Here is a 27,430-nt window from a genome sequence, read left to right on the forward strand (position 1 = left end):
TACAAAGGAATCACAGGCACCTCCACAAACTGGCTCAGGATTTAAGGGATTACATGTCTGCTCTGAATCTGCAGCAAGAAGAGACGAGGTTTGTGCAAGCCCTTGTACAAACTCTGAGCAGGACTGCACCTCAGAGCATCAGGGCTCACAGCGTGGATCAGCTTTGAAATCAGTTTGAGGCTTTATCAAATGCTAATAGATTTTAGAATCATAGAATTGTTTTGGTTGGAAAAGGACTCTAAGATCATCTGTGATGGACCATCAACCTAAGAACCATTACACCATGTCATAAAGCTCCAGGTCCAGACGCTTCTTGAACACCTCCAAAGACAGTGACTCCACCACCTTTCGCTCTGACCTAAAACAAAAGTGCAGCCTCATCTTCCTCCTGGTAATTCAGGAGAGGACAACAGAAGCTTTTGATGCTGGAAATTCATTTCCCAACCTCTCTCTTGCTCAGACACAGTTTCTTTCACTGAACACCAGCTGCTGAGGGATGCTTTAAACCTTTCACTGAATAGTTCGGGTTGGAGGGGACCTTAAATATCATCTAGTTCCAAGCCCCTGCCACAGGCTTATGTGTGCATGGGAAACCATTTCAAATAGAAACATTTATGAGCTGGGCTCAAAAGCTTTGGTTTCCTTTTTTCCTCCCCTCCCAGGACTGTTTTACATATTCCCATTGTTTGTCTGGGATATTCAGACTCCATTCCAAATGCAGACTCCATTCCAAATGCACACCTTCCACTAGGCCAGTTTGCTCAAGGCTTCATCTGACCTGGCCTTGAACACCTCCATGGAGAGTGCATCCACGACCTCCCTGGGAAACCTGTTCCAGTGTCTCACCACCCCCACTGTAATGGATTTCTTCTTACTATCCAGTCTAAATCTCCCCTCCTCGAGCTCCAATACATTCCCTCTTGTCCTGTGACTACAAGCCCTTGCAACAAGTTCTTTTCCTTCCTACAGAAGACTTTGCTGGGAGAACAAATGGAAAATAATCAGTGCTAATTTTACATTTCTCATTTCCAAGGCCAAATGACATCACATCAGTGAGTCATTATCAAAGTCTAGAATTCTCTTTGAGCCAGCACTTATCATGAATAAGCTGCGAGCGCAGGCAGCCCCGTTACGTAAATGCCACCAGCAGATTACATTTCTGAAAGCTGCAGAAATTTGCTGGTCTTCAGGCAAACTTAACTTAACTTTCCTGGCCTTAATCCTTCCATTCAACACAAGTTTCTGCAATTTATGGCTGGGGTGCTGATGAACGTTCGCGGTCGTAACCACTTTGATTTACTTACTGAAGACTTTGACTAACGTTGGCTCTTCGGAGACATCATCCTCCGTAACCAGCATACAGACAAATCTCTTCTCATCGCTGATTCTGGCATTCCTGATGGATAATGTGAAGTTTTCTGAGAGACTCAACCTGTCTTTGTAGTCTGGCACGTCATCATACTGCACATTTTTCTTTGTCGACGATCTGAAGGCAATAAATACTGGAGATTCATTTGGCATTTCCTACAACGAAAGGAGAGACACCCCCAGGTTGCACAAACATCCACTCAGAAGCTCCTGAAGAGCTGCAATTGGTGCAAACTCATAAATGATTTAAAAAGAAGAATAATGAAATGTATAAGCTGATTCAGATGGCTCTTTGCCTGATTTATTCCTGCCATACTAACAAGGAGTCCACCTGTACTTCAGCAGAAACTCATCACAGGAGCTAGTTTAAGACTGCTGTGGCACACATTGTGCATCTCATCAGCAGAAATAATTTCAATGCTCCACCTCAGCATAGCACAGGACCTCCCCTGATGAAAGCTGGTAGTTCTGGCACCTGCTTATGTGTGTGTGAGAAACCATCTGAAATAGAAACATTTGTGAGCTGGGCTCAAAAGCTTTGGTTTCCTTTCTTCTCCCCCCTCCCAGGACTGTTTTACATATTCATATTGTTTGTCTGGGATATTCAGACTCCATTCCAAATGCAGGATTTAATCAGGCATAACTGCCTATTTTGTTCTAAATTAGTTCCTAGGGTTTTTTTTCTGTCTGTTTGCTTGTTTCTTAGGTTTTTTTTTCTTTCTCCTTTTCTTTGTGTTTAAAGGACCCAAGAGCTTGCAGCAAGGGAATACACATATAATCAAATCCCTGGACGTGTTTAAGACCAGGCTGGCTGAGGTTCTGGCCAGGCTGATCTAGTGTGGGGTGTCCCTGCCCATGGCAGGGGGGTTGGAACTAGATGATCCTTGTGGTCCCTTCCAACCCTGACTGACTGGTACTAAATAGAAAAGAACAGAGCAGAACTAACCAGGTTGGAAAAGATCTTTGGTATCATCGAGTCCAACCTATCACCTAACACCATCTAATCAACTAAACCATGGCACCAAGCACCCCAGCCAGTCTCTTCCTAAACACCTCCAGTGATGGTGACTCCACCACCTCCCTGGGCAGCACATTCCAATGGCCAATCTCTCTTTCTGTGAAGAACTTCATGTTGTTACTTGTGCATCTCAGGATAATCTGCAGAATATCATTTCTTGTATTAGTATAAGAAATATACTCTTTATATTCCTTATATTAGTTAGTATGCAGTTGCCATCCTAAGAAGGAACACAAAGTTCACAGCCTTGCACAAACCTACCACATCAATGTTTCATTTTTGTGAGAGGCAATGTCTACACACTGAGGATTTCAGTCCACTGCTCCCCAAACCAGGGACAGGCACTGCTTGCCTTCAAACAAACTGAGGCAAAAGGTTGAGGCCATCTTTATGTTCAGTATTGTGCTGGGAGCCAGAAGAGGTTTTAATACCCTTTTATCCCTTGCACCTTGCAGCAGTGTTGTGAGCAGTGCTCCCAGCACAATACCTCAGCTTGACTGCAGAGCCCACAAAAGCACGATGATGCTGTGACATGAGATGAGCGGTGTCAGAGTCGGGCAGGGAGCAGGAGGGAACAGCTAATGCGAAGTTTAAATTCCCTTATAGCCCTTTTGCTTCTCCCACTTTTAACTCCAGGATTACTCTAGATGTCTGTCAGGCAGGAAACAGTTTTGCAGTCAGCTGTCAAGTGAAAACAAGCTCTCAGCTCCACAATCACACCAGCATGCACAGGCAGATGCTGAAGGGAGCAATCCCTGCTCCCGCCATGGTGCATGTGTCCCAGCACCCCCAGGCTCCCACTGCAGCGCTACACTCAAAAGCACCACGGGAGAAAAATGGAGCTCATTCTTCTTCTCATGCAACAATCCTCTGACCAAAAACTCCTAAACCAAACCCTTTCCCTGCTGAAAACCAAAAAATATTGTCATGCTGGGAGCTGGCCTGGGAGAATAAGGATGACTTTCACTTGGTTGTGTGGGCTGTGGCAACAATTTCACACAACAGTGCTTGGGTGGGCATTTCTTCTACACATTGGATGTTCTCTCCCTTTCCATTTAGAAGAAGCTATAATGTCTCCATTTGCTGCTTGGTACTTGTCCAAGAGGAGCAATCCAAATGCACCAGAAGGAAATAATGCATTTCTTTTTCTCAAAATAACCTTGCCTCTTCATGCAGGCAGTCCTCCCAAGAGAAGTCAGCAGTCTGAAAAAGCACATCACAAAATCAAGGCCCTGCATCTTCTGAACAGTCACATGAAACAGTTTCACTGTCCCTTTTTTTGGGGAAAGATCCTCCACAGACTCCTGACTTTATTTCCCCGAACATGTTTATGGAGCAGGAGTTCTTCAGTGGGGGAAGGCTGCAAAACTGCCAGCTTCCAGGTTCAAGGGAAGGAAAAGCCCCAGGGGCAGAGGAGTCTGCTGGCAGGCAGGCAGGTGGATGCCATTTTCAAAGAGAAGAGAAAACGATGTCATTTTCAATCCACTGAGTAAACATCACCCATCACTGCTGGTAACATTTTGTTTGACCAGGAGAGGAGATGTAGATGAACTTCACAACAGCAGGAAAACTCACTGTCCCTGTGTCAATCTGAGAAGCAAAAGAGCTTTTGTATCCTGGTGTTTTCTTCCACATATGCTTCCAGGTTTCATTTGCCTTTGAGGTGCTTCTCTTTTGGGCCTTGGATACGAGTGTCATCTAGGAGAAGTGCATCCTGTGGCGTTCCCACTGCAGGCTGACCCAGACAACCAGCAGAGCACTGGTGACTCTGCCCTTCTTCTCCACGCCACACAAATGGCAGAGTGAACACACCAGCAACTCCAAGAAGGTCAGCACCACCCTCTTCACTGTGCATTGAATACGTTGAAGCATGAAACGTTGTTGAGTGACTGTCTGGATCACCCAGACCCAGGGACAATGCTTTCCCAGGGATGAAGATGCCCTGCTGCAGGCAGCCTCCTTCAGAATAGAATAGAATAGAATAGAATAGAATAGAATAGAATAGAATAGAATAGAATAGAATAGACCAGACCAGACCAGACCAGACCAGACCAGGTTGGAGTACTCAAATGTACAAGGATGGCTCTGTCGAGCAAGTGAGACACCACTGGGGAACATGCCATGTCTCTCATATAGGTGGGCAGAGAACTCTTGAGTAATTATTTCTCTTGAAGGAGATTAATCCCTCAAACCTCTAATCTAGGCAGGTTGGAATCTTGCAGTCCTACAGACACGGGGATGAACGTCTTCATAGTTGAGAGGGAAATCCTATCAATTGGCAGGCTTGTAATGTCACACACAAAAAATTACACATCTTTTACACCAGCTCTAATGAACACAGAGGTAAATTATACTTACATATTTCCACTTTCCAAACATCAGACCATCTGGTACTTCTAGACGACAAGGCATAGTGATAGTGTCTCCATATACTGCGTTTACTGTGTGCAATCCCAGAGCTGAGGGAGAAACAGAGAGGAAGGGAAACAATTTTGAGCATTTTCTTTCTTCACAGCTGGTACAAGAGCAGAGCCACATCCTTTGCAAATGGGTGTCTACCAGCAGCAGGATTTCATTGAATCATGGAATGGTTTGGGCTGGAAGGGACCTTCAAGATTATCTAGTGCCAAACTCCTGTCATGGGCAGGGACACCTTCCACTAGAGCAGGTTGCTCAAAGTTTCATCCAACCTGGCCTTGAACACCTCCAGGCAGGGAGCATCTGTGACCTCCCTGGGCAGTGTCTATCACCCTCACTGTAAAGAATTTCTTCCTAATAGCCAGTCCAAATCTCCCCTCCTCATGCTTCAATCCATTCCCCCTCATCCTATCAGTTACAAGCCCCTCCTCAGCTTTCTTGTAGGCCCCTTCAGGTATTGCAAGGCACCTCAAAGTCTTCTCAGAGCCTTTTCTTCTCCAGGCTGAACAGCCCCAACTCTCTCAGCCTGTCCCCATAGGGAAAGTGCTCTGTCCCTCCAATCATCTTTGTGGCCTCCTTAGGACTCACTTCAACAACCCCCAAAACTCTTGACAAAAGAGGAGTTCTGTCACTAAAGTAATTTACTTAAACATTATGACCTTTTTGGACCCATGTTTGTGGCATCCAAGTGGATTTCTCCAACAGGATTGCACCTGCTCAACTGCATGAGCACATCAGACTACAACCAGTGCTGACAGCCACAGTCTCCAGCTCAAAACATGAAAAGTGAATTCCTTGAATGTTCATTTTGTTATCTCACAACCCAGCCACTTATGCCAGGAGAGGTTCAAGCCACAATACAGTTTTGTGAAGAGGCAAGCAGACTGCTGCACTCCATAAAAATGCAATATATTTTGATGCACTACATCAAAGTCTTAGAAAACAAAACAAAACAAAACAAAAGAAGGAACAGAATAGAACAGAATTAACCAGGTTGGAAGAGACCTTTGAGATCATCAAGTCCACCCCATCATCCAACACCATCTAATCAACTAAACCATGCAACCAAGCATCCCATCCAGTCTCTTCCTAAACACTTCCAGTGATGGTAACTCCACCACCTCCCTGGGCAGCACATTCCAATGGCCAATCTCTCTTTCTATGAAGAACTTCTTCCTAACATCCAGCCTAAACCTCCCCTGGCACAGCTTGAGACTGTGTCCTCTTGTTCTGGTGCTGGTTACCTCGGAGAAGAGACCAGCCCCCACCTGGCTGATCTTATTCTCCATGGAGAAGGACCATGTGAGTCTTGGTGGACAAGAAGTTATCCATGGGACAGCAATGTGCCCCTGTGGCCAAGAAGGCTAAGGGTCTCCTGGGGTGGATTAAGAGTATGGCCAGCAACTCGAGGCCATATTTTGTTCAGTTCTGGGCTCTCCTGTTCAAGAGGGGCAGGGAACTACTGGAGAGAGTCTAATGGAAGGCTATGAGGATGATGAAGGGATGGTAACATTTGTCTGATGAGGAAAGGCTAAGAGACCTGGGGCTGTTCAGTTGGGAAAAGAGAAGACTGAGAGGAGATCTCACTACTATTTATAAGTATCTGAAGGGTGGGCGTTAAGAAGAAGGGAACAGTCTCTTTCCAATGGTGTCCTGTGATGGGACAAGGGACAATGGCCACAAACTGGAACATAGGAAGTTCCACCTCAATGTCTGGAAAAACTTCTTTGCTGTGAGGGTGCTTGAGCACTGAACCAGGATGCCCAGAGAGATTGTGGAGTCTCCTTCTCTGGATACTTTCAAGAGCTGCTTGGATGTGCTCCTGTGTGGCCTGCCCTAGGTGATCCTCCTTTGGCAGGGGTGTTGGCCTCGATGATCTCCAGATGTCCCTTCCAACCCCTACCTTTCTGTGCTTCTATTTCAGTCTGGTGTGCTGTTAACTCTGCAAACCAAACTGCTCTGCACATTTAGATCTTGGAAAAACGAAGGGAAAAGCTTCCATGCATTATTTAGAAATAGCTCTTTTTTGGAAACCTCAGCACAATGCTAGCCTGCTAATGCATAAACATTTACCAAATAAATCTGATCTGCTTGTTTTCATTGTCCAAAGCATGTGAGCTGCACAAAAACAACAGACCTGAAAGTGATGGAAAGTTCAAATGCATGAAGTCTAAAGGGGAAGTTGTTATAGCTTGATGAATTTGCTAGAACAGAACTTTGCTCAGCTCCTCTCTTCTCAGGCTGCCCCTGCTCTTGATGATATTCCTCCTGATACTGGAGGGATGCTTGGCCTCTGGTGCTTCCCCAGGGTCACTTGGGGCTTGCTGGATAGGGTACAGCAAAAGGGGATGGGAACATCTCTTTGAAGAGGAAAGCCTGAGAGAATTGGGTCTTTTTAGTCTGGAGAAGAGAAGACTGAGGGAGAATTTCACCAGTGCTTAAAAATACTTAAAGGGTGGGTGTCAGGAGGCTGAGACCAGTCTTTTCTCAGTGGTGCTCAGTGACAGCACAAGGAGTAATGAGCAGAAACTTAACATAAGCAATTCCATCTAAACATGAGGAGGAATTTATTTGATTTAAGGGTGGTAGAGCACTGGAACAGGCTGCCCAGAGGTGGGGGAGTCTCCAAAACCTTTCTGGACATGTTCCTGTATTTAGAATAAACCAAACCAGGTTGGAAGAGACCTTCAAGATCATCGTGTCCAACCCATCAACCAATCCAACCCACCCAAACAGCTAACCCATGGCACCAAGCACCCCATCAAGTCTCCTCCTGAACACCTCCAGTGATGGTGACTCCACCACCTCCCTGGGCAGCACATTCCAATGGGCAATCACTCTTTCTGTATAGAACTTCTTCCTAATATCCAACCTGAACCTCCCCTGGTGCAGCCTGAGACTGTGTCCTCTTGTTCTGGTACTGGGTGCCTGGGAGAAGAGACCATCATCAGCCTGTCTACAACCTCCCTTCAGGTAGTTGTAGAGAGTGATAAGGTCACCCCTGAGTCTCCTCCAGGCTGAGCAACCCCAGCTCCCTCAGACTTTGCTCATAGGGCTTGTGTTCCAAACCCCTCACCAACTTTGTTGCTCTTCTCTGGACTCGTTCCAGCAAGTCAACCTCCTTCTGGAACGATGTTCTCAAGCTGAATCTGCCTTGGCAGGGGTGTTGGATTCTGATCTCCAGAGATCCCCTCCAACCCATACCAACCTGTGACACTGAGGAAGAGCACTGCCTGCCTGCTCTCACCCACAATCTGTGGCTTTTGTCAGGGCCTTTTGTACAAACTCAGAATTTCCCCCTTTGCTCTCCCTTCATTTCCAACTGGAGCTACAAAATTCAAGGCCTGTAACTAAAGGAATCTTATGTAAGAGAGGGCAGTAGGACCCTGGTGATGCAGCCAGGGCCACAGAAACACCCAATCTTTTTGCAGAGACTGAGCCTTTCTTAGAGATGGAAAAAGCAAACCTGTTCCTATGCATCCCCAAAAGCCTGGAGCTGTGGACCCTTTGTCTTTTCCCGAGTCCTGAGGCAGCCACTGGGATAACCTGAAAATTCTCCTGCTTCCTGCACTCTATATGGGGGATTCACACAAAATCACAGCTGTAGAAGATCTTCAAGATCATCAAATTCAACAATTCTCTAACTCCACCAGGGCCACTACTGTACCAAATCCTTGAGCACCCTATCTAGACAGCTTTTAAACACCTCCAAGGATCATAGTATCATCATAGTATAGTATCATAGTATCAGTCAGGGTTGGAAGGGACCACAAGGATCATCTAGTTCCAAACCCCCTGCCATGGGCAGGGACACCCCACACTAGATCAGCCTGGCCAGAGCCTCATCCAACCTGGGCTTAAACACCTCCAGGGACAGGGCCTCAACCATCTCCCTGGACAACCCATTCCAGGGCTTCACCACTCTCATGGGGAAGAACTTCCTCCTCACCTCCAGCCTGAATCTCCCCACCTCCAGCTTCATTCCATTCCCCCTAGTCCTATCACTACCTGAGATCCTGAGCAGTCCCTCCCCAGCCTTCCTGTAGCCCCCTTCAGATACTGGAAGGCCACAATTAGGTCACCTCGGAGCCTTCTCTTCCCCAGACTGAACAGCCCCAACTCCTTCAGTCTGACGATGACGATTCAACCACTCTCCTGGGCAGCCTGTTCCAGGCTTTGAGAACCCTTTGGGGAGAGAAGCTTTTTCTCATGTCCAACCTAAACTTCCCCTGGTGCTTCCCCCAAAAGGATTTTTATTCTCTTAAGTAAAATGATGCATTTTCAAAGAGCCAAACACTGAATTTCTTGCCTCAAGTTTAAATTAGAAAGAGTGCAGAGCGTTTTTCCCAGGTGAAGACTTCAGAGCTCACTGTTAGCACCAGCTCTTATTTTATCATTTGTATCACAATGGCAGTCAGGCTGTGACTTTTTCTGTGTGGTTTTGCACAACAAAATGGTAGAGGAAAGAAAATCTTTAGAGTGGTCAGACATTGGAACAGGCTGTCAGGGAGTCACCATCCCTGCAGGTGTGTGGACACGGCACTTTGGGACATGCTTTAATGGCCATGGTGGTGTTAGGTTGGTGGTTGGATTGTATGATCTTAGAGGTCTTTCCCAACCAAAACAATTCTCTGATTCCACTGCAAATTTCTCCCTTGGAGAAGCATGGCATGGCATGGTAAGGCAGAGAAGCAGGCAGGATGTCTGGAGCTCCATGGACTAAAGGACCGTAGGAGATGATCTTTGAGGTCTTTTCCAACCTCATTGATTCTATGATTCTATGATAACAGATGGCACTACCTGCACGTATCTTAAACTCCCTTTCTTTCACACTGCTCCCTTTCCACTCAACAACTGCTAATCCCCTGATTTCTCTTAGATAATTAGCCACAAGCATATTTTAGGTGCATCACTCAGCCTACAAGAGCTGCACGTTCTGCTCTGCTGTGAGATGTACACAGGCCAGCTGTCTTCTGACTGGCAGTAGCAGATGCTCCACTAGATGGTGCTGAGTTAGTGCAAGCTCTAAAGATGAAACATTTTGGGTTTGGTGGTTGTTTTTTTTTTTAAAGACATCTACTAACTTCAGTTTTACAGTGATAGGACCAATGTTTTATGAAATCAAACTGCAAACAGAAATATAATGGGAGGCTGGAACAACTTTTTTCCCTTAGCCCTCTCTCGCACTCGTCCTCATTCTGCTGCAGGAGGGAGGGCAACGTAACTTTAGCTTTGCAAGTTGAATCCCAGTTTTCCTGGCTGCTAGAGCTAGGAAAGAAAATCAGTAAAATAATACACAGCAGTCCTTCCTGGTTCCTCTCTCCCCTGGGTGCAAAATTACAAGAGACTTGCAAATATATATTCAATTAGCAAGCTTGTTAGTGCCCGTTCCAATTCCAGTCGAGTGGCATTTAGTCATTTAGAATTCTGTAGTGGTATTCTGCATGACATGGAAAAGCAGGAACTGCTCCTGCTACTGTACTCCCTGCTACTGGGGGGAAAACAAAATGACCCTGTGGGATCTGTAATGTCATTCTCTCACAGACACCCATTTAACCCCTGCAAGTTGCTAAGGTAACCGGTATACGCCACCAAAGCTCTTCAAACAGACTCGCCCGTGTGCATTAAACTGCTTCTCTAAAAGAGTCACATTTATATCACTCAGAGCAGGTAGCTGATGAATTACCTGATGAAGAGAAAGACTGACCCCTGATTTCAGAACACTTGTCTCTGAAGTGCATTCCTCAAGGTGGACACCACCCCCTAAAATAACCAATTGTGCCACAAGTTCTTCCTACATTAAAAAAATCACACTGTTCCCTACTAACTTGATAACACACAACCAGAAAGGCACAGGCTTGGCTTTAAATATGGAGAAATGGTGCCTACAAGAACACAGGAGGGCCTTGATGAGAAATTCTCTCCTCCCATTTCTGCAGCAACGAATCTAGGACATGTATGGAGTGCAAACTAGTTGAATACTGCAAATTATCACCGCAGAAACTGCAGGCGTCGCTGCAAAACAACTTCGTGAACCCACACAGAAACAACACCACCACCACCCCAAATCTGGAAACTCCTCTCTGCTGCTATTAGGTGTTTATAAAATGGTAGGATGAGGAAGAAAACAGAGGAAAATGACTACTTATCTACACAGCAGCACTTCCCAACACACACAACCACAGAATGGTAGGGGTTGGAAGGGACCATAAGTCATCACTGATGAATGTGGACACAGGAGTGTGTCCAGAGAAGGGCAACAAAGCTGGGGAGAGGTCTGGAGCACAGCCCTGTGAGGAGAGGCTGAGGGAGCTGGGGTTGCTTAGCCTGGAGAAGAGGAGGCTCAGGAGAGACCTTATTGCTGTCTACAACTACCCAAAGGGTGGGTGTAGCCAGGTAACCACCAACAGAACAAGAGGACTCAGTGTCAAGCTCCACCAGGGGAGGTTTAATCTGGATGTTAGGAAGAAGTTTCTCCCAGAAAGAGTAATTTGCCACTGGAATGTGCTGCCCAGGGAGATGGAGTCATCATCACTGAAGGTGTTTAAGAGGAGACTGAATGAGGCCCTTGGTGCCATGGTTTACTTGATCAGATGGTGTTGGGTGATAGGTTGGATTTGATAACCTCAAAGGTCTTTTCCAACCTGGTTAATTCTATTGCATTCTATTGTATTGCATTCTATTCTATTCTATTCTATTCTATTCTATTCTATTCTATTCTATTCTATTCTATTCTATTCTATTCTATTCTATTCTTATTCTATTCTTAATTCCCCACTCATTCTGAGAAAGAGAAAATAAAAGCAGGATCTACAAATGCATCACAAATTGCTCCATGTCCCAACCCAACATAAAGTCAAAGCCAAGGCCCTTGTATGTCATTAACATCAGCAGGGCACAAAGGGGATAACACAACAAGAAGTCACTGGACACCATGCTCCTGCATTGCTTAGATCTGCTGCACCTTCCTGCAGCTAATTAAAAGCTCAGACAGATCCTCTGCGTGACTTTCAGATGTTGCCTTCTGAAACTGAGCCAGTGCTATTAATAACAACACTAATCCAGAGGTAAGGTATCATCCTGTGTATGATGGAAGAAGCTCTACTTGAACTAGCCATGATTTACATCTATTTACCACATTAATCCAGCTTGCCTTCCATCATGTCATAGACTCAAGAGAATCACAGAATTGTTTTGGTTGGAAAAGATCCCTGAGATCATGGAGTCCAACCATTACCCTAACAATACTATGCCCATTAAACTATGTCCCAGAGCACCATGTCCATGTGTTTCTTGAAAGCCTGCAAGGGAGGGTGACTCCACCACCTCCCTGGGCAGCCTGTTTCAATGCCTGACCACTCCTTCAGGAAAGAAATTGTTTCCTAATACCCAACCTAAACTTCCCCTGGCACAATTTCAGGCCATTTCCTCTCATCCTATCACCTGAAAACAAGGACAAAAGACCAAACCCCACTTCACTCCACCCTCTTCTCAGGAAGTTGTAGAGAGCAATGCGGTCTCCTCTCAGCCTCCTCTTCTCCAGACTAAACAACCCCAGTTCCCTCAGCTGCTCCTCACCAGACCTGTTCTCCAGACCCTTCACCAGCTTTGTTGGTCTTGTTCTCTGGACATGCTCCAGTAGCTCAATGTCCTTCTTGGAGTGAGGGGCCCAAAACTGAACCCAGGATTCAAGGGGTGGCCTCACCTGTGTGCAGTACAGCAGCACAATCACTTTCCTGCTCCTGATGGACACACTATTATTGATCCATGCCAGGAAGCTGGTGTCCTTCTTGGCCACCTGAGCACACTGCTGGTTTATGTTCAGCTGGTTGTCAATCAGTACCCCCAGGTCCTTTCCTGCTGGGCAGTTTCCAGCCACTCTGCCCCAAGCCTGGTGGCATTGTATGGGGTAGATGTGCCCCAAATGCAAGACTCAGTGCTTGGCTTTGTTAAACTTGATGCAATTGACTTCACAGAGGTAGTTCAGCAGGTCAGGTTTAACTCATTTCCCTTTCTTTGGTCCAGTGCTGAAGAATCTCTGAGCCAGATGAAACCTTTCCACATAGGAAGAAAGCAGTGGCATCAGGAGGTACGATGACTCAGAGAACAATCCCAGCAGGACACTGATAAATGCAGATGGCATTTGCTGTTGATGCTTTTAATTACAGCATTTTGCACGTCCCCATGGCAGGGCTAACTGGCATCCTTCTTTGCCCCCCAGGAGGAACCAAACAGTACCCCCATATTAAGGTGACAAACCAAAGACCTGCTTAAAAGGCAGAGGAGGTGCTGTTGTTACTTTAGATCCTCACCTGGAGTGTAAGGGTGCAGGTCATAATTTGGTCTAATTATTCATTTTAAATCAGTGGGATCACCTAAGGAGAATGAATAGAAGGTAGCTAAAAAATCAGAATGCTGCTGTTTCTCCAAGGCAATACAAAAGCTGTAGGACACATGTGGAAAGCAGCCATTTCCCCACCTCTACCTTCCATTTGAAATACTGGATATCAATATCAAGAACCAGCAAGGGTATTTTAAGCCAAAAAAAAGATACTGGAAACAACAGGTCTGGCAAGTAGGCATTAAATGCCCACAGAATTCAGCTACCTCACTCCTCATGAAGCATTATGCCTTGTGGAAACACACACAGTTTCTCCTTAGAAATAAGTTAAAAACACTGAAGGAAACACCTTGGCACTTCAGAAATCCTCTTCTATTAAACCCAGGAATTAATATGTTCTCATGCCTCTCAAATCCCCTGCAAGGAAAATGTTCCCCTTGTCCTTACAAAGAAAGCAGCAACAAAGACAAATCAGCTGAGATAACCTGTCTTATCTGACCAAGGCTGATCAATAAAGAAATCCTCAGCCCCCTCTACCAGTTCTGCTCAAGAAGAGCGGAGCCAAGGCATGCTCCTCACAGGCATTTTGCTCTATATTTGAGCTCTGTATTTCTGCACTGCAGAGTATGAAATGTTCTCAAGCACATGTACATAGCTTGGCTTTCCTACATGAACCTAAGTGTGAGCTCAAGGCTGGGGCTACCATGAGTTTAGGTCAAATCACAGTCTCACAGTATCACTAAGGTTGGAAGAGACCTCAAAGATCATCGAGTCCAACCTGAAATCCTACTTGAACCATGGTTTTCAAAATGATAGAACTATAAAGTCACAGAATGGCATGGGTTGGAAGAGACCTCCCAAGACTGAGTCTGACACACAGAGCAGAATCACCTAGGGCAGGCCACAGAGGCACATACCTAGGTGGGTCGTGAAAGTCTCCAGAGGAGATACTCCACAAACTCTCTGGGCAGGCTGCTCCACTGCTCCAGCACCCTCATAGCAAAGACTTCCTCATGTTGAGGTGGAACTTCCTGTGTTCCAGTTTGTGGCCATTGCCCCTTGTGCTATCACAGGACACCACTGAAAAGACATTGGCCCCTTCTTCTTGACACCCACCCTGCAGGTATTTAAAACCATTAAAAAGATCTCCTCTCAGTGCCTATCTCGTGGGAACCTCATGAGGTTCAATAAGGCAAAGTGCAAGGTCCTGACCCCAAGTTGGGGCAATCCTCATTATCAATACAGGCTATTGAGACTCTTGAACATGTCCAGAGAAGGGCAATGAGGCTGGGGAGAAGTCTTGAGCACAGCCCTGTGAGGAGAGGCTGAGGGAGCTGGGGTTGCTTAGCCTGGAGAAGAGGAGGCTCAGGGGAGACCTTATTGCTCTCTACAACTACCTGAAGGGAGGTTGTAGCCAGGAAGGGGTTGGTCTCTTCTCCCAGGCAATCAGCACCAGAACAAGAGGACACAGTCTCATGCTGTGCCAGGGGAGGTTTAGGCTGGATGTTAGGAAGAAGTTCTTCACAGAAAGAGTTGTTGGCCACTGGAATGTGCTGCCCAGGGAGGTGGTGGAGTCACCATCCCTGGAGGTATTCAAGAGGGGATTGGACATGGCACTTGGTGCCATGGTCTAGTCATGAGGTCTGTGGTGACAGCTTGGACTTGATGATCTTTGAGGTCTTTTCCAACCTTGGTGATTCTGTGACCTCACCTGTAGTGCTGTGTCGAGCTCTGGGACCCTTAACACAAGTAATACCTCCAGAGAAATTACAGCAACAAGTTCAGAGTCGGAAAAAAACCCAAACAGCTTCCACAGGCCTTTGGTTTAAAAGTGAATGTGTAAATCTTGTAATTGAAAAAAAAATGACAATGAGTTCCTTAGGCAAAAAAATCAAGCAGCTTGTATCATTAAAATAAATACATTTCTTTAGGCAAAAATCAACTTACATAATTAAGGAAATATTCTTCAGGTAAAAATCACCTCTCAAAGAGGTAGTGTTCAGCCTAAAATATTCAGGGTGATGCCTAAGAAGCTCTGCTGCAACTTTTGGGGGGGGGCTGTTTTTGTTTTTCCTGCTAGGAGTAATCATAGAATGGTTTCACTTGGAAGGGACCTTCAAAATCATCATTTCACCTTTATGCAGCTGCTCTCATGTGCAATTGTTGAGTTCTGTTGCTTTCAAACTAGCAAAACAAGTTATAAATGGCAATAATTCTATCTGCTTGTTTAGGAGGAACGGTTAGTGTGGGAGCATGTGAACTCCTGCTCAAGATAAGATATCCTCTGAGGAATGAAGATGAGAAACACTGCATGCTGTGCTCAGTCAAAAGACAAAGCACAAGCCAAGAGGATGAATCCTAATTCTCAGGAAAGAATTACTCAGATGGCTGACTGCAGGACAGGATGCCATCCAGAGGGACCTGGGCAGGCTGCAGAGGTGGCTGAGGAGAACCTCATGAGATTCCAGTAAGGCTAAGTGCAAGGTCCTACACCTGGGCTGACCTGGGGAGATCTGGTTGGTTCCTGAAACTGCCTGAAAGGAGGTTGCAATGAGATGGGGTCTGTCATTTTTCCCAGGTAACTAGTGATAGGACAAGAGAAAATCATAGCATCAGAAGACTGTTTTGAGTTGGAAGGGGCCTTAAAGATCACCTGGTTCCAACCCCTCTACCTTGTAAGGAGAAGTGGTTCAATAAGGCCAAGTGCAAGGTCCTGTATCTGGGCTGGGGCAAGCATCGATATCAGTCCAGGCTGGGGGATGATGACATTGAGAACAGGCCTGCAGAGAAGGACTTGGGGGTGGGTGAGAAGCTGGACATGCAACGAGCATTTGCAGCCCAGATGGCCACTGGCATCCCGGGCTGCATCAAAAGCATCATGGTCAGCAGATGGAGAGAGCTGACTCTGCCCCTCTGCTCTCATGAGATGATGAATCCTAATTCTCAGGAAAGAATTACTCAGATGGCTGACTGCAGGACAGGATGCCATCCAGAGGGACCTGGACAGGCTGCAGAGGTGGCTGAGGAGAACCTCATGAGATTCCAGTAAGGCCAAGTGCAAGGTCCTGCACCTGGGCTGACCTGGGGAGATCTGGTTGGTTCCTGAAACTGCCTGAAAGGAGGTTGTAATGAGATGGGGTCTGTCATTTTTCCCAGGTAACTAGTGATAGGACAAGAGAAAATCCTAGCATCAGAAGACTGGTTTGAGTTGGAAGGGGCCTTAAAGATCACCTAGTTCCAACCCCACTACCTTGTAAGCAGAACCGGTTCAATAAGACCAAGTGCAAGGTCCTCTATCTGAGCTGGGGCAAGCATCGATATCAGTCCAGGCTGGGGGATGATGACATTGAGAACAGGCCTGCAGAGAAGGACTTGGGGGTGCTGGTGGGTGAGAAGCTGGACATGCAACATGCATTTGCAGCCCAGATGGCCACTGGCATCCTGGGCTGCATCAAAAGCATCATGGCCAGCAGATGGAGAGAGCTGACTCTGCCCCTCTGCTCTCAGAGACCTCTGCATGCTCCCTTCCTGTAAGCTCTGCTTTTAGCTGGATTTGGAATGGTTTTACCACAAGCTTGAAATTTCCCTCAATCATTTCACAGTCTTCAAGCCAGGGGTCTCAGAAAATGATGTCCTTCCAAGACCAGATGGGTTTATGGTAGATGCTACAGTGTGTGATTTACAGGGGTGACCATAACTGCAAGCTTTACTCTGAAGATGTTCACATCAGCATTTCTCTGACCATTTGCCATCATCCTGGAGTCCATGCAAAAGGAAAGCTGCCACAAAATTAATTACTCGCATGTGCACAACAAACCTTCCTGCCTTCCCACCTCAGCCTCTGTTCCACTGCCCAGCTCAAAGATAACAGAGGAAACTGCCACAACCAATAGCTCTGAAATGGGACCAGCAAATCTCTGGTTTGCTTGGCAGCAGTGAGCACAGCTCTGCTTTTTAATTTGGTTCCTTTTAAATCTGCTATAAATCTGAAAGGAAATCCCATGAAAGCCACCAGTGCTTTTGTACTGCATGGGCAGCAACATTTTCCTTTCAGAGGCAAAGGCCTAAGCATCCTTCCATAAACCACCACCCCAGAACATCACCTGTGATTTCAACGGCCTTCTAATCACACAGAAACCTCAGCTTTTGGCTCAGGATGACACAACAACGTTTGGATTCTGTGCTAACCCAAGCCCAGCCAGATCTCTTTTGCAGGCTGACTTGAAGGTTCACATCTTCAAGTCCTTTGAGCAAATCTTACAGGTTTAAGGAACTAAATTTGTAGTGGTGGTAAAATGCAGTGCCATTCCATGCAAATAAGATTTAAAAAGGCTTGAGCTACGATAAAGCCAGCAAAAAAAATGTTCCTGCAAGACCTGGGTGGAACCACACAGGAATAGGGAAGTCAATGTCCCCAATGTTACTGGGCACCAGTGAGGCTGAACCTCAAATACTGGCTTCAGTTTGGGGCCCCTCACTCCAAGAAGGACATTGAGCTGCTGGAGGGTGTCCAGAGAATGACAACAAAGCTGGTGAAGGGTCTGGAGAACAGGTCTGGTGAGGAGCAGCTGAGGGAACTGGGGTTGTTTAGTCTGGAGAAGAGGAGGCTGAGGCTCATTGCTCTCTACAGGTCCCTGAAAGGATGTTGGAGCAAGGTGGGGGTTGGTCTTTTCTCCCTGGTATCAGGTGCTAGAACGAGAGGAAATGGCCTGAAATTGTGCCAAGGAAGGTTTAGGTTGGTAATTAGGAAGAAACTATTTCCTGAAGGAGTAGTTGGTCATTGGAACAGGCTGCCCAGGGAGGTGGCAGAGTCACCACTCCCAGAGGTGTTCAAGAAATGTGTGGACATGGAACTCTGGGACGCGATTTAATGCCCATGGTGATGTTGCACCGAAGGCTGGACTCAATCTGGGAGGTTTTTTCCACCTGAAACAATTCTGTGATTCTATAAATGGATGGCAAACTTTGGAAAGTTGTGGTCAGCATCAGAAAAAATTAGCTCATTCTGTCAGTTGGTGCCATTTTTATACAAAATATTGTTCAGGACAGTAATGCAGAAGAAGAGGTCAGATGGCCAATGGATATTCTTATAAATACTTCTGTTCCAAAACATAAAATCATAGGATAGGATAGGATAGGATAGGATAGGATAGGATAGGATAGGATAGGATAGGGTAGGATAGGGTAGGATAGGATAGGATAGGATAGGATAGGATAGGATAGGATAGGATAGGGTAGGATAGGATAGGATAGGATAGGATAGGATAGGATAGGATAGGATAGGATAGGATAGGATAGGATAGGATAGGATAGGATAGGATAGACCAGGTTGGAAAAGACCTTTGAGATCATTGAGTCCAACCCATCACCCAACACCATCTAATCAACTAAACCATGGCACCAAGCACCCCATCCAGTCTCTTCCTAAACACCTCCAGTGATGCTGACTCCACCACCTCCCTGGGCAGCACATTCCAATGGTCAATCTCTTCTTCTGGGAAGAACTTCTTCCTAACATCCAGCCTAAACCTCCCCTGGCGCAGCTTGAGACTGTGTCCTCTTGTTCTGGTGCTGGTTGCCTGGCAACCATTAATTAAATCTTTAAGGCTGGAAGAGACCTTTAAGATCATCAAGTCCAACCTTCAACACAATACCTCCATGATCACTAGACCATGTTCAGAAGTGCCACATCTACCTGCTGTGGCTCGATGCAGCCACAACTAAAGGAGCTATCACTAATATTTTTTTCTAACAGACTGACAATTTGAAAACCCTGCATTAAAATAGTTACCAACATATGGTGGGATCTGTTACAAATGGTCCAGCACACACCTGCCAAGGAAGCCACTTGTAGCTTACTAAAGTGTGATGATACAAGCTGCCAAGAGATGAGCATCAAAATGTGGGGGAATAGTTGGAGTCAACACTGAAGTAAGCTCCAACTTACTGAATACAGAATTAACAGGTTGGAAAAGACCTTCGAGATCATCGAGTACAACCTATCACCCAACACCATCTAATCAACTAAACCATGGCACCAAGTGCCCCATCCAGTCTCTTCCTAAACACCTCCAGGGATGGTGACTCCACCACCTCCCTGGGCAGCACATTCCAGTGGCAAATCTCTCTTTCTGGGAAGAATTTCTTCCTAACATCCAGCCTAAACCTCCCCTGGTGCAGCTTGAGACTGTGTCCTCTTGTTCTGGTGCTGGTTGCCTGGGAGAAGAGACCAACACCCTCCTGGCTACAACCTCCCTTTGGGTAGTTGCGGATGGCAGTAAGGTCTCCCCTGAGCCTCCTCTTCTCCAGGCAAAACAACCCCAGCTCCCTCAACCTCTCCTCACAGGGCTGTGCTCCAGACCCCTCCCCAGCTTTGTTGCCCTTCTCTGGACACCTTCCAGCAACTCAACATCTTTCTTAAACTGAGGGGTCCAGAACTGGACACAGGACTCAAGGTGTGGCCTAACCAGTGCTGAGCACAGGGGCAGAATGACCTCCCTGCTCCTGCTGGCCACACCTAGTCAGGCAAAACAGAATTGCAGAGTTCCAGAATTGTTTTGGCTGGAAAAGGCCTCTAGGATCATCCAGTCCAACCTCAGCCTAACACCACCACAGCCATCCAACCACCTCACAACGTGCCATGTCCCCACATTTCCTGAACACCTCCAGGGACGGTGACTCACTTCCCTGGGCAGCCTGTTCCCATGCCTGACCACTCATTTCTCAGGGAAGTTCGGTTTTTTTCTTCATCTCCTACCTAAACCTGCCCTGGCACAATTTCAGGCCAAAGCCTTTGTAGCCTGGTGAAATGTCTCACTCTTTCTCAAGTCTTGGTTTAGCAGTACTGATGTGATGTGATTGTGAGCTCTAGGTGAGCAGTTGGTAAGCTCAAAGGTCTCTTCCAATCTCAACAGTTCCATGGTTCTAAGTCATTCTCTGGCTGCTCCTGCAGCAGACTTCCATTGTGCCTCTCAGCTGCCCTTCCTAAGCACTTCTGTATTTGCCAGGACTACTCCAATGGGTTGGGTTTTCTTTTTTTTCTGGATCTTCTCATTATGCTACTCTGCCATGCTGCTGTGTATTCAGTAGCTTAAAGGGACTTCAAAGTCTCTATTAAGTCAAATAAAACCTCTATCTCAAAAAGAAAAAGAATACCTACAATCCCCCACTAGATTTTGCTGTGAATAATTTTTTCCTCATTAAAGAAAGGAAGTTGACAGGCAGCATACTGAAACAAAAAGAGCTTTCCTCCCTCCCTTTTCATTGGTAACTTGGTATTGGCAGTGGTGATCAATACACACCTCAGAAAAGAGCCCACAGGGCTTATACATAAATGCTGAATAAAAGGCTGAGCAGAAGTTTTTCCAGGACTATGAACAAACATGTTCATAGTATGGTTCTGGGCCCCTCAGTTTAGGAAGGAGGTTGAATTGCTGGAACGAGTCCAGAGAAGGGCAACAAAGCTGGGGAGGGGTTTGGAACACAGCCCTGTGAGGAGAGGCTGAGGGAGCTGGGGTTGTTTAGCCTGGAGAGGAGGAGACTAAGGGGTGACCTTATTGCTCTCTACAACTACCTTAAGGGAGGTTGTAGCCAGGTGGAGGTTGGTCTCTTCTCCCAGGCATTGGAATGGGCTGCCCAGGGAGGTGGTGGAGTCACCATCATTGGAGGTGTTCAGGAGGAGACTTGATGGGGTGCTTGGTGCCATGGCTTAGTTGTTTAGGTGGGTTGGATTGGTTGATGGGTTGGACACAGTTATCTTGAAGGTCTCTTCCAACCTGGTTTGTTATTATTATACCAGAAGCAGGAGAAGTTTTGCTTTGGTGCTCTAAGCATACATTGCCCAGTCATCCTGTATTTTAAGTTGAATGTCAAGGATGCAGCCTGGTCTAGTGGGAGGTGTCCCTGCCCACGGCAGAAGGGCTGGAACTAGATGATCTTTAAGGTCCCTTCCAACCCAAACCATTCTATGAATCTATGAATTTTCATTAAAACTACAGTAATCATGGTGCTTTGCCCTGGTGGGGGCTCAGCTGCAGCACTGTCTCCAGTTCTGGGCTTCCCAGTGCAAGAAGGACAGGGAATTGCTTGAGAGTGTACAGTGAAGGGCTGCAAAGATGAATTGGGGGACTGGAACACCTCTCTTATGAAGAATGGATGAGGGTCTCGGGATTTTTACGCTGGAGAAGACTGAGAGGGGATGTTATCATCTATCAATACTTAAAGGGTGGTGTCAGGAGGATGGGACCAGTCTTTTTTCAGTGGTTCCCAGTGACAGAGCAAGGAGTAATGGGCACAGGCTTGAACATAAGAAGTTCCAGAAGGAGGAACTTCAATTGAAAGGTGCTTGAGCCCTGGAATATGCTGCCCAGAAAGGTGGTGGAGCCTCCATCTCTGGAGACAAAACTCCACCTGGATGTGCTTCCACGTGACCTACTCTAGGTGGTCCTGTCTTGGCAGGGGTGTTGGACTCAGTGATCTTCAGAGGTCCCTTCCAACCCCTACCATTCTATGAATCTGTAATTCCAAGCATAGGGATTCTGTGATGCTTACTTTGTGAAAGTCATGCCTCTACCACTGTGCAGCACAGAAACATTGTCTTCCTAGATAATCTTCACTAAGTCTGCAAGGTCCACAGCTAATTAGCAGGCAGTGTCCTACCACACTTCTTTAGTGCAGTCACACTTACCAGCTCTGCTGCTTGCTGGTACTAGCAGTGTTTATTCCCAAACAGCTCGAATTAACCAACAGAGCAAATCATAACCTGTGACTGTAATGTGTACAGGATATTATTTTCGGTGACTAAGCTTCACTTGCTTGTGGTGAAAACCATCTGCTAATCACCAAAAAAAAGGAAAAAAAAAAAAAGGAAAGAAAAAGGCAGCCTCACAGAAGTTACAACTTTAACAACTTTAAAGGGCACGGATGAAGGACAGATTTATCCTTCCGTAACGCTGAGTGGGTGGAAAAAGCTGCACAGGCTTTCAACAGAAAACGTTCAGCCCTTCCAAAGCACAGATTCACAGATTTCATCAGGTTGGAAGGGACCCTCAAAGGTCATCTCATCCCCTTGCAGTGAGCAGGGACATCTCCAGCTAGATCAGGCTGCTCAGAACCACATCAAGCCTGATCTGATGGAGCCTCAACCACATCCGTGGGCAACCTGTTCCACTATCTCACTACCTTCACTGTGAAGAACTTCCTTCTGGTGTACAACCTAAATCTTCCCTGCTCCAGTTTCAAAGCATTGCTCCTCATCCTACCACTACAAGCCCTTCTAAATAGCTCCTCCCCAGCCTTCCTGTAGTAGGTGCCCTTCAGATACTGAAATGTAGTTACAAGGTCTCCCTGGAGCCTTCTCTTTTCCAGGCTGAACCGCCCCAACTCTCCCAGCCTGTCCTCACAAGAGAGGTGCTACAGCCCTTTGATCATCTTCATGACTCACTTCTGGGCCCACTCCAGCAGGTCCATGTGTTTCCTGTGTTGAGGGCTTCAGAGCTGGATGCAGTACTCCAGGTGAGTAGGGAAATGAGTAAATGGGAAGTTTCAGCTTTCTGTGCCCTCAGGTGGCTCTGGCTGTAGGGACACCCCCTCCAGCTGATGGTAAGCTTTCCACCGCTCTGCCTGTCTGCCAACTGCGTGCCCCACTGACAACAGAGAGGACAAAGCAGAGGAGATGAATGCAGCCTCCCCACATCATCAACAGGTCTTGCTACCTGGAGACAAGATCTATCATTTCACTGATAGCACAATAACACAGGTGTGAGGGGGGGAAAGCTCATTGAAAGTCTAATGCTATAAATCCTTTTGATTTATGCAAAAATAAGTGACTGGCAGCTCCTCTGAGACTCTCTTTACATTTAATGGGCTCCTCACAGACACACAGCTTTTTTAATTTCACAGATGCTTGTAGCCAGCCCCAGTGCTGGCAACTGCCTCCTGCTGTAGGAGGATGAGCTCAAACAGATGTGCAGGAATCAGCATCACCTTCATTTCTGAGAGTTTCATCTTCGCTTGCCTTTTTTTTACCCAGCACGCCAAAACTTCACAGGTGTGTAGGCACCACAAATTGCAAGCTACAGAGAAAATGAAAGAGTTAACATAGCTGACTAACACATTATTTTAATTGTATCTAAAATATGACAGGGATCTGTTAGAGAAGATCTAGAGAAAGGCCATGAAGATGATTACAGTGCTAGAGACCTTCTCCTACGAAGACAGGCTGAGGGAGCTGGGTTCAACCTGGAGAAGAGAAGGCTCTGAGGAGACCTTATAGCAGCCTTGCACCACCTAATGAGGGCTACAGGAAAGCAAAGGAGGGACTGTTTAGGAGGGCTTGTAGTGATAGAACAAGGGGGAATGCTTTAAAACTGGAGTGAGGTAGATTTAAATCAGACATTAGGAAGAAGTTCCTTACAGTGAAGGTGGTGAGACACTGGAACAGGTTGCCCAGAGAAGCTGTGGATGCCTCATTCCTGAAGTGTTGAAGACCAGGCCAGATGAGGCTTTGAGCAACCTGGTCTAGTGGGAGGTGTTGCTGCTAATGGCAGAGGGGTTGGAACTAGGTGATCTTTAAGATCCATTCCAACTCAAGCCATTCTGTGACTCTGTGGTTCTTCTTTCCCTGAATACTTCCATTCTTCACATGCTCAACATACCGCTGCATACATAAAATAATGCCAGAAAGGACCCACCTCACTGCAGCTCCAAGAGAACTATGGAAGTACTGAATCATTTTGGTTGAAATAGACTTTTAAGATCATCAAGTCCAGCCACTGCCCCAGCACTGCCAGGTTACCACTATACCATGTCCCTCTGTACCACTTCTCCACAGCTTTGAAACCACTCCAGAGATGGTGATGCCACCACCTCCCTGGGCAGCCTGTTTCAGGCCTTGACAACCCTCAAGGGAAAGATATTTTTCCTCCAGTCCAATCTGAACCTCCCCTGGGGCAACTTGAGGCCTTTACCTCGTTGTGCTGGACTTTAATCCAGAAATTAAAGCCTGTCCCATTGCAAAGGCATTACGACAGTCCCAGTAGAAGACCCTGCCAAATCATCTCACATCTGCCAAGGTCATGTTCTCACACTGCTATGAACACACAAAACCTCCTGAAGAGGCTGATGAGGGCCTGAAGGCTCAGAGCAAAGGCCAAGGAATAAAATGGACCAAAATGTGTCACAAAGGTCTTTCCATAAACACCAGTCAGTGTCATGACATGCGGGCATGGCGACACGAAGCAAACAGGATCCAACCAAAACCACCCCACAGCAGGAGCTGTCCTCTCCTATCCCCAGCTACCCTCTGGGGAAAACCATGCAGGGCTTAGAAAATGCAAAGTATGAAATCCACTTAAAATTAATCTATGAGGTACTCTCTAGAATTTTCAGCTGCAGGCACTGCTTTCTGCAAGCACAGTGTCACCACCACGTTCAAAAGCAGCAGCCTGTGTTCTAAGGTCTATCTGCAGTGCCAAAAAGGGCAGCAAAGAGTTACTGCAAGTATCTGCAAACAGAAGCTATAAAGAAGTTCCTTTTTTTTCTCCTTGCCAGTATTTATGCACATAATCATCTTCAAGAGCAAACAGTCCCAGGGCATGAGGATGGGAGCACAAAAAAAATCACCATTGCTAACAGCAAACAGTTATGCTTCCCTCCCTCTTATTACCCATATTGTGGGGGCTTCCTGAAAGTCCAGGACTGCATTTAGAATCACAGAACTGTTTTGGTTGGAAAAGGTCTCTAAGATAATGGAGCCCAACCATCAACCTAAAATTACCATAGCCATTAAACCATGTCCCAGCGTTCCATGTCCACACATTTATTGAACACCTCCGGGCAATGGTGACTTCACCACCTCCCTGGGCAGCCTGTTCCAGTGCCTGACTGCTCTTGCAGCAATGAATCTTCTCCTAACATCCAACCTAAACCTTCCCTGGCACAATTCCAGTTCCCTCTTGTTCTATCACCCAATACTAGGGAGAAGAGACTGACCCCCACCTCACTCCAATCTCTTTTCAGGGAATTGTACAGAGGTCTCCCCTCAAGTCGTCCTGTGGCCCTCAAAATCATTATGCCCAAAGAAACCCCCAGAGTATCCACTGCCTCCAACCCTCCCTAACAACTGCTGTATGAAGAGAATGGAATGGAATGGAATGGAATGGAATGGAATGGAATGGAATGGAATGGAATAGAATAGAATAGAATAGAATAGAATAGAATAGAATAGAATAGAATAGAATAGAATAGGCCAGATAGGATAGACCAGGTTGGAAGAGACCTTCAAGATCATCGAGTCCAACCTATCATCCAACACCACCTAATCAACTAAACCATTCAACCAAGCACCCCATCAAGTCTCCTCCTGAACACCACCAATGATGGTGACTCCACCACCAACCTGGGCAGCCCATTCCAATGGGCAATCATTCTCTCTGTGTAGAACTTCTTCCTAACATCCAGCCTAAACCTCCCCTGGCGCAGCCTGAGACTGTGTCCTCTTGTTCTGGTGCTGGTTGCCTGGGAGAAGAGACCAACCCCTGCCTGGCTACAACCTCCCTTCAGGTAGTTGTAGAGAGCCGTAAGGTCTCCCCTGAGCCTCCTCTTCTCCAGGCTAAGCAATCCCAGCTCCCTCAGTCTCTTCTCACAGGGCTGTGTTCCAAGCCCCTCACCAACTTTGTTGCCCTTCTCTGGACACATTCCAGCAAGTCAACCTCCTTCCTAAACTGAGGAGCCCAGAACTGGGCACAGGACCCAAGGTGTGGCCTCGAGAAATGCAGCTGTGATGGGAACTGAGCAGAAAATACTTCTGAAAGGCCCCAAATGATCTCACAGCTACTCCAAACCACCTCAGTATGGGGGTGTGTGTGTGTGGGGGGGGGGCCTAGGATGGCTCAGTGGCACAAAGGATCTGGCCCCCAAAGGCAAAAACTTGTTTGGTCTTTTGTGAGGAAGCACAACAATTTTTTTCCATAGTCTTTAGTGTCTGTGAAAACAGGCACTAATTAGCACATAGTTAAAAAAGAGAGAGAGAGGGAGAGAGGTTAAAAAAAAAAAGGCTCCTATACCTAATTATTCTGAAAACTAATTATTAGCTCTGGAATGGTTCTTCCCTTCTTGGAGCCAGATGGTGCCCTTCCTAAACCACCCCAGCTAGAGGATTATTTATGTGAGCTCTGACCACGTCTGAACAGCTCAGGGGATGATGTATGTTTTTGCTGCCCTGCTACTGACAACAAACCTTTTTGCTCCAAATTAATGGGAAACAAATGTCACCCTGTGAAGATAAAAGTGACTTTGCAGAGTTTTATTCTTCAGAAGTTGCCTTTGTGCTTTGAGAGCCCAAGGTCCTCGCCCAAACGCCGGTGTCGGCTTGGCTGGCAGCTGACAAGCGTGCGTGGTGTGGGGTGGGTGTGCATGGCAGGGGGGAGCCCGTGGTATTTGGGATCATAGAATGGTAGAGGTTGGGAAGGACCTCTGGAGATGATCAAGTCCAATCCCCCTGCTAAATCAGGTACAATCTAGACTGGGTTTAGAATAAACTTTATTTAGAATAAACCAAACCAGGTTGGAAGAGACCTTCAAGATCATCGCGTCCAACCCATCAACCAATCCAACCACCCAAACAGCTAACCCATGGCACCAAGTACCCCATCAAGTCTCCTCCTGAACACCTCCTCCTGTTGCACAGGAACATCTCCAGAATTGGACAGTCTCCAGAGAAGGAGACTCCACAACCTCTCTGGGCAGCCTGCTCCAGGGTTCCAATGCCCTCATAGCAAGGACGTTTTTCCTCATGTTGAGGTGGACCTTCCTATACTTCAGTTTGTGTCCGTTGCCCCTTGTCCTATCACAGGGCACCACTGAAAAGAGTCTGTTCCCTTCTTCTTGACACCCACCCTTCAGATATTTGCAAGTATGAATAAGATCTCCTCTCTGTCTCCAGACTAAACAGCCCCAGGTTTCAGCTTTCCTCATCAGACAGATGTTCCAGTCTCTTCACCAGGCTTGTAGCTCTCAGTTGGACTCTATCCAGTCTTTCCCTGTGCCTCCTGAACTGGGGTACAACAGAATTGGACATAATATTCCAGATGTGGTCTCACCAGGGGGCAGAGTAGAGGGGCAGGACAACGTTCCTCAACCTGCTAGTCATACTCTTCTTAAACCACCCTAGGATACCATTGGCCTTCTTGCCCACAAGAGCACATTGTTACCCAAAGGATAACTTCTTGTCCACTATGAGTCTAAGGTTTTTCTCAATGGAACTGTATTGAAGGTGGTCTGCACCT

The 27,430-nt window shown here is 46.6% G+C and overlaps 1 protein-coding gene across 3 annotated transcripts in view; it reads right to left on the bottom strand.

Annotated features, from left to right (window-relative positions):
• ALCAM (activated leukocyte cell adhesion molecule) overlaps positions 1 to 27,430 on the bottom strand; it is a 138,232-nt gene that overhangs the window by 38,294 nt on the left and 72,508 nt on the right. For all 3 annotated transcript variants that reach the window (XM_068168431.1, XM_068168430.1, XM_068168432.1), the window contains exons 2-3: positions 4,745 to 4,845; positions 1,305 to 1,524 (exon numbers count right to left, since the gene is read on the bottom strand). In XM_068168431.1, coding sequence (XP_068024532.1) covers positions 1,305 to 1,524; positions 4,745 to 4,845 — 321 coding nt within the window. The remainder of the gene's footprint in view (positions 1 to 1,304; positions 1,525 to 4,744; positions 4,846 to 27,430) is intronic.

The sequence above is a fragment of the Melanerpes formicivorus genome, unplaced genomic scaffold, assembly GCF_026170545.1.
Source record: "Melanerpes formicivorus ecotype bairdi unplaced genomic scaffold, bMelFor1.0.p_v2 SCAF_138, whole genome shotgun sequence".
Taxonomy (NCBI): domain Eukaryota; kingdom Metazoa; phylum Chordata; class Aves; order Piciformes; family Picidae; genus Melanerpes; species Melanerpes formicivorus.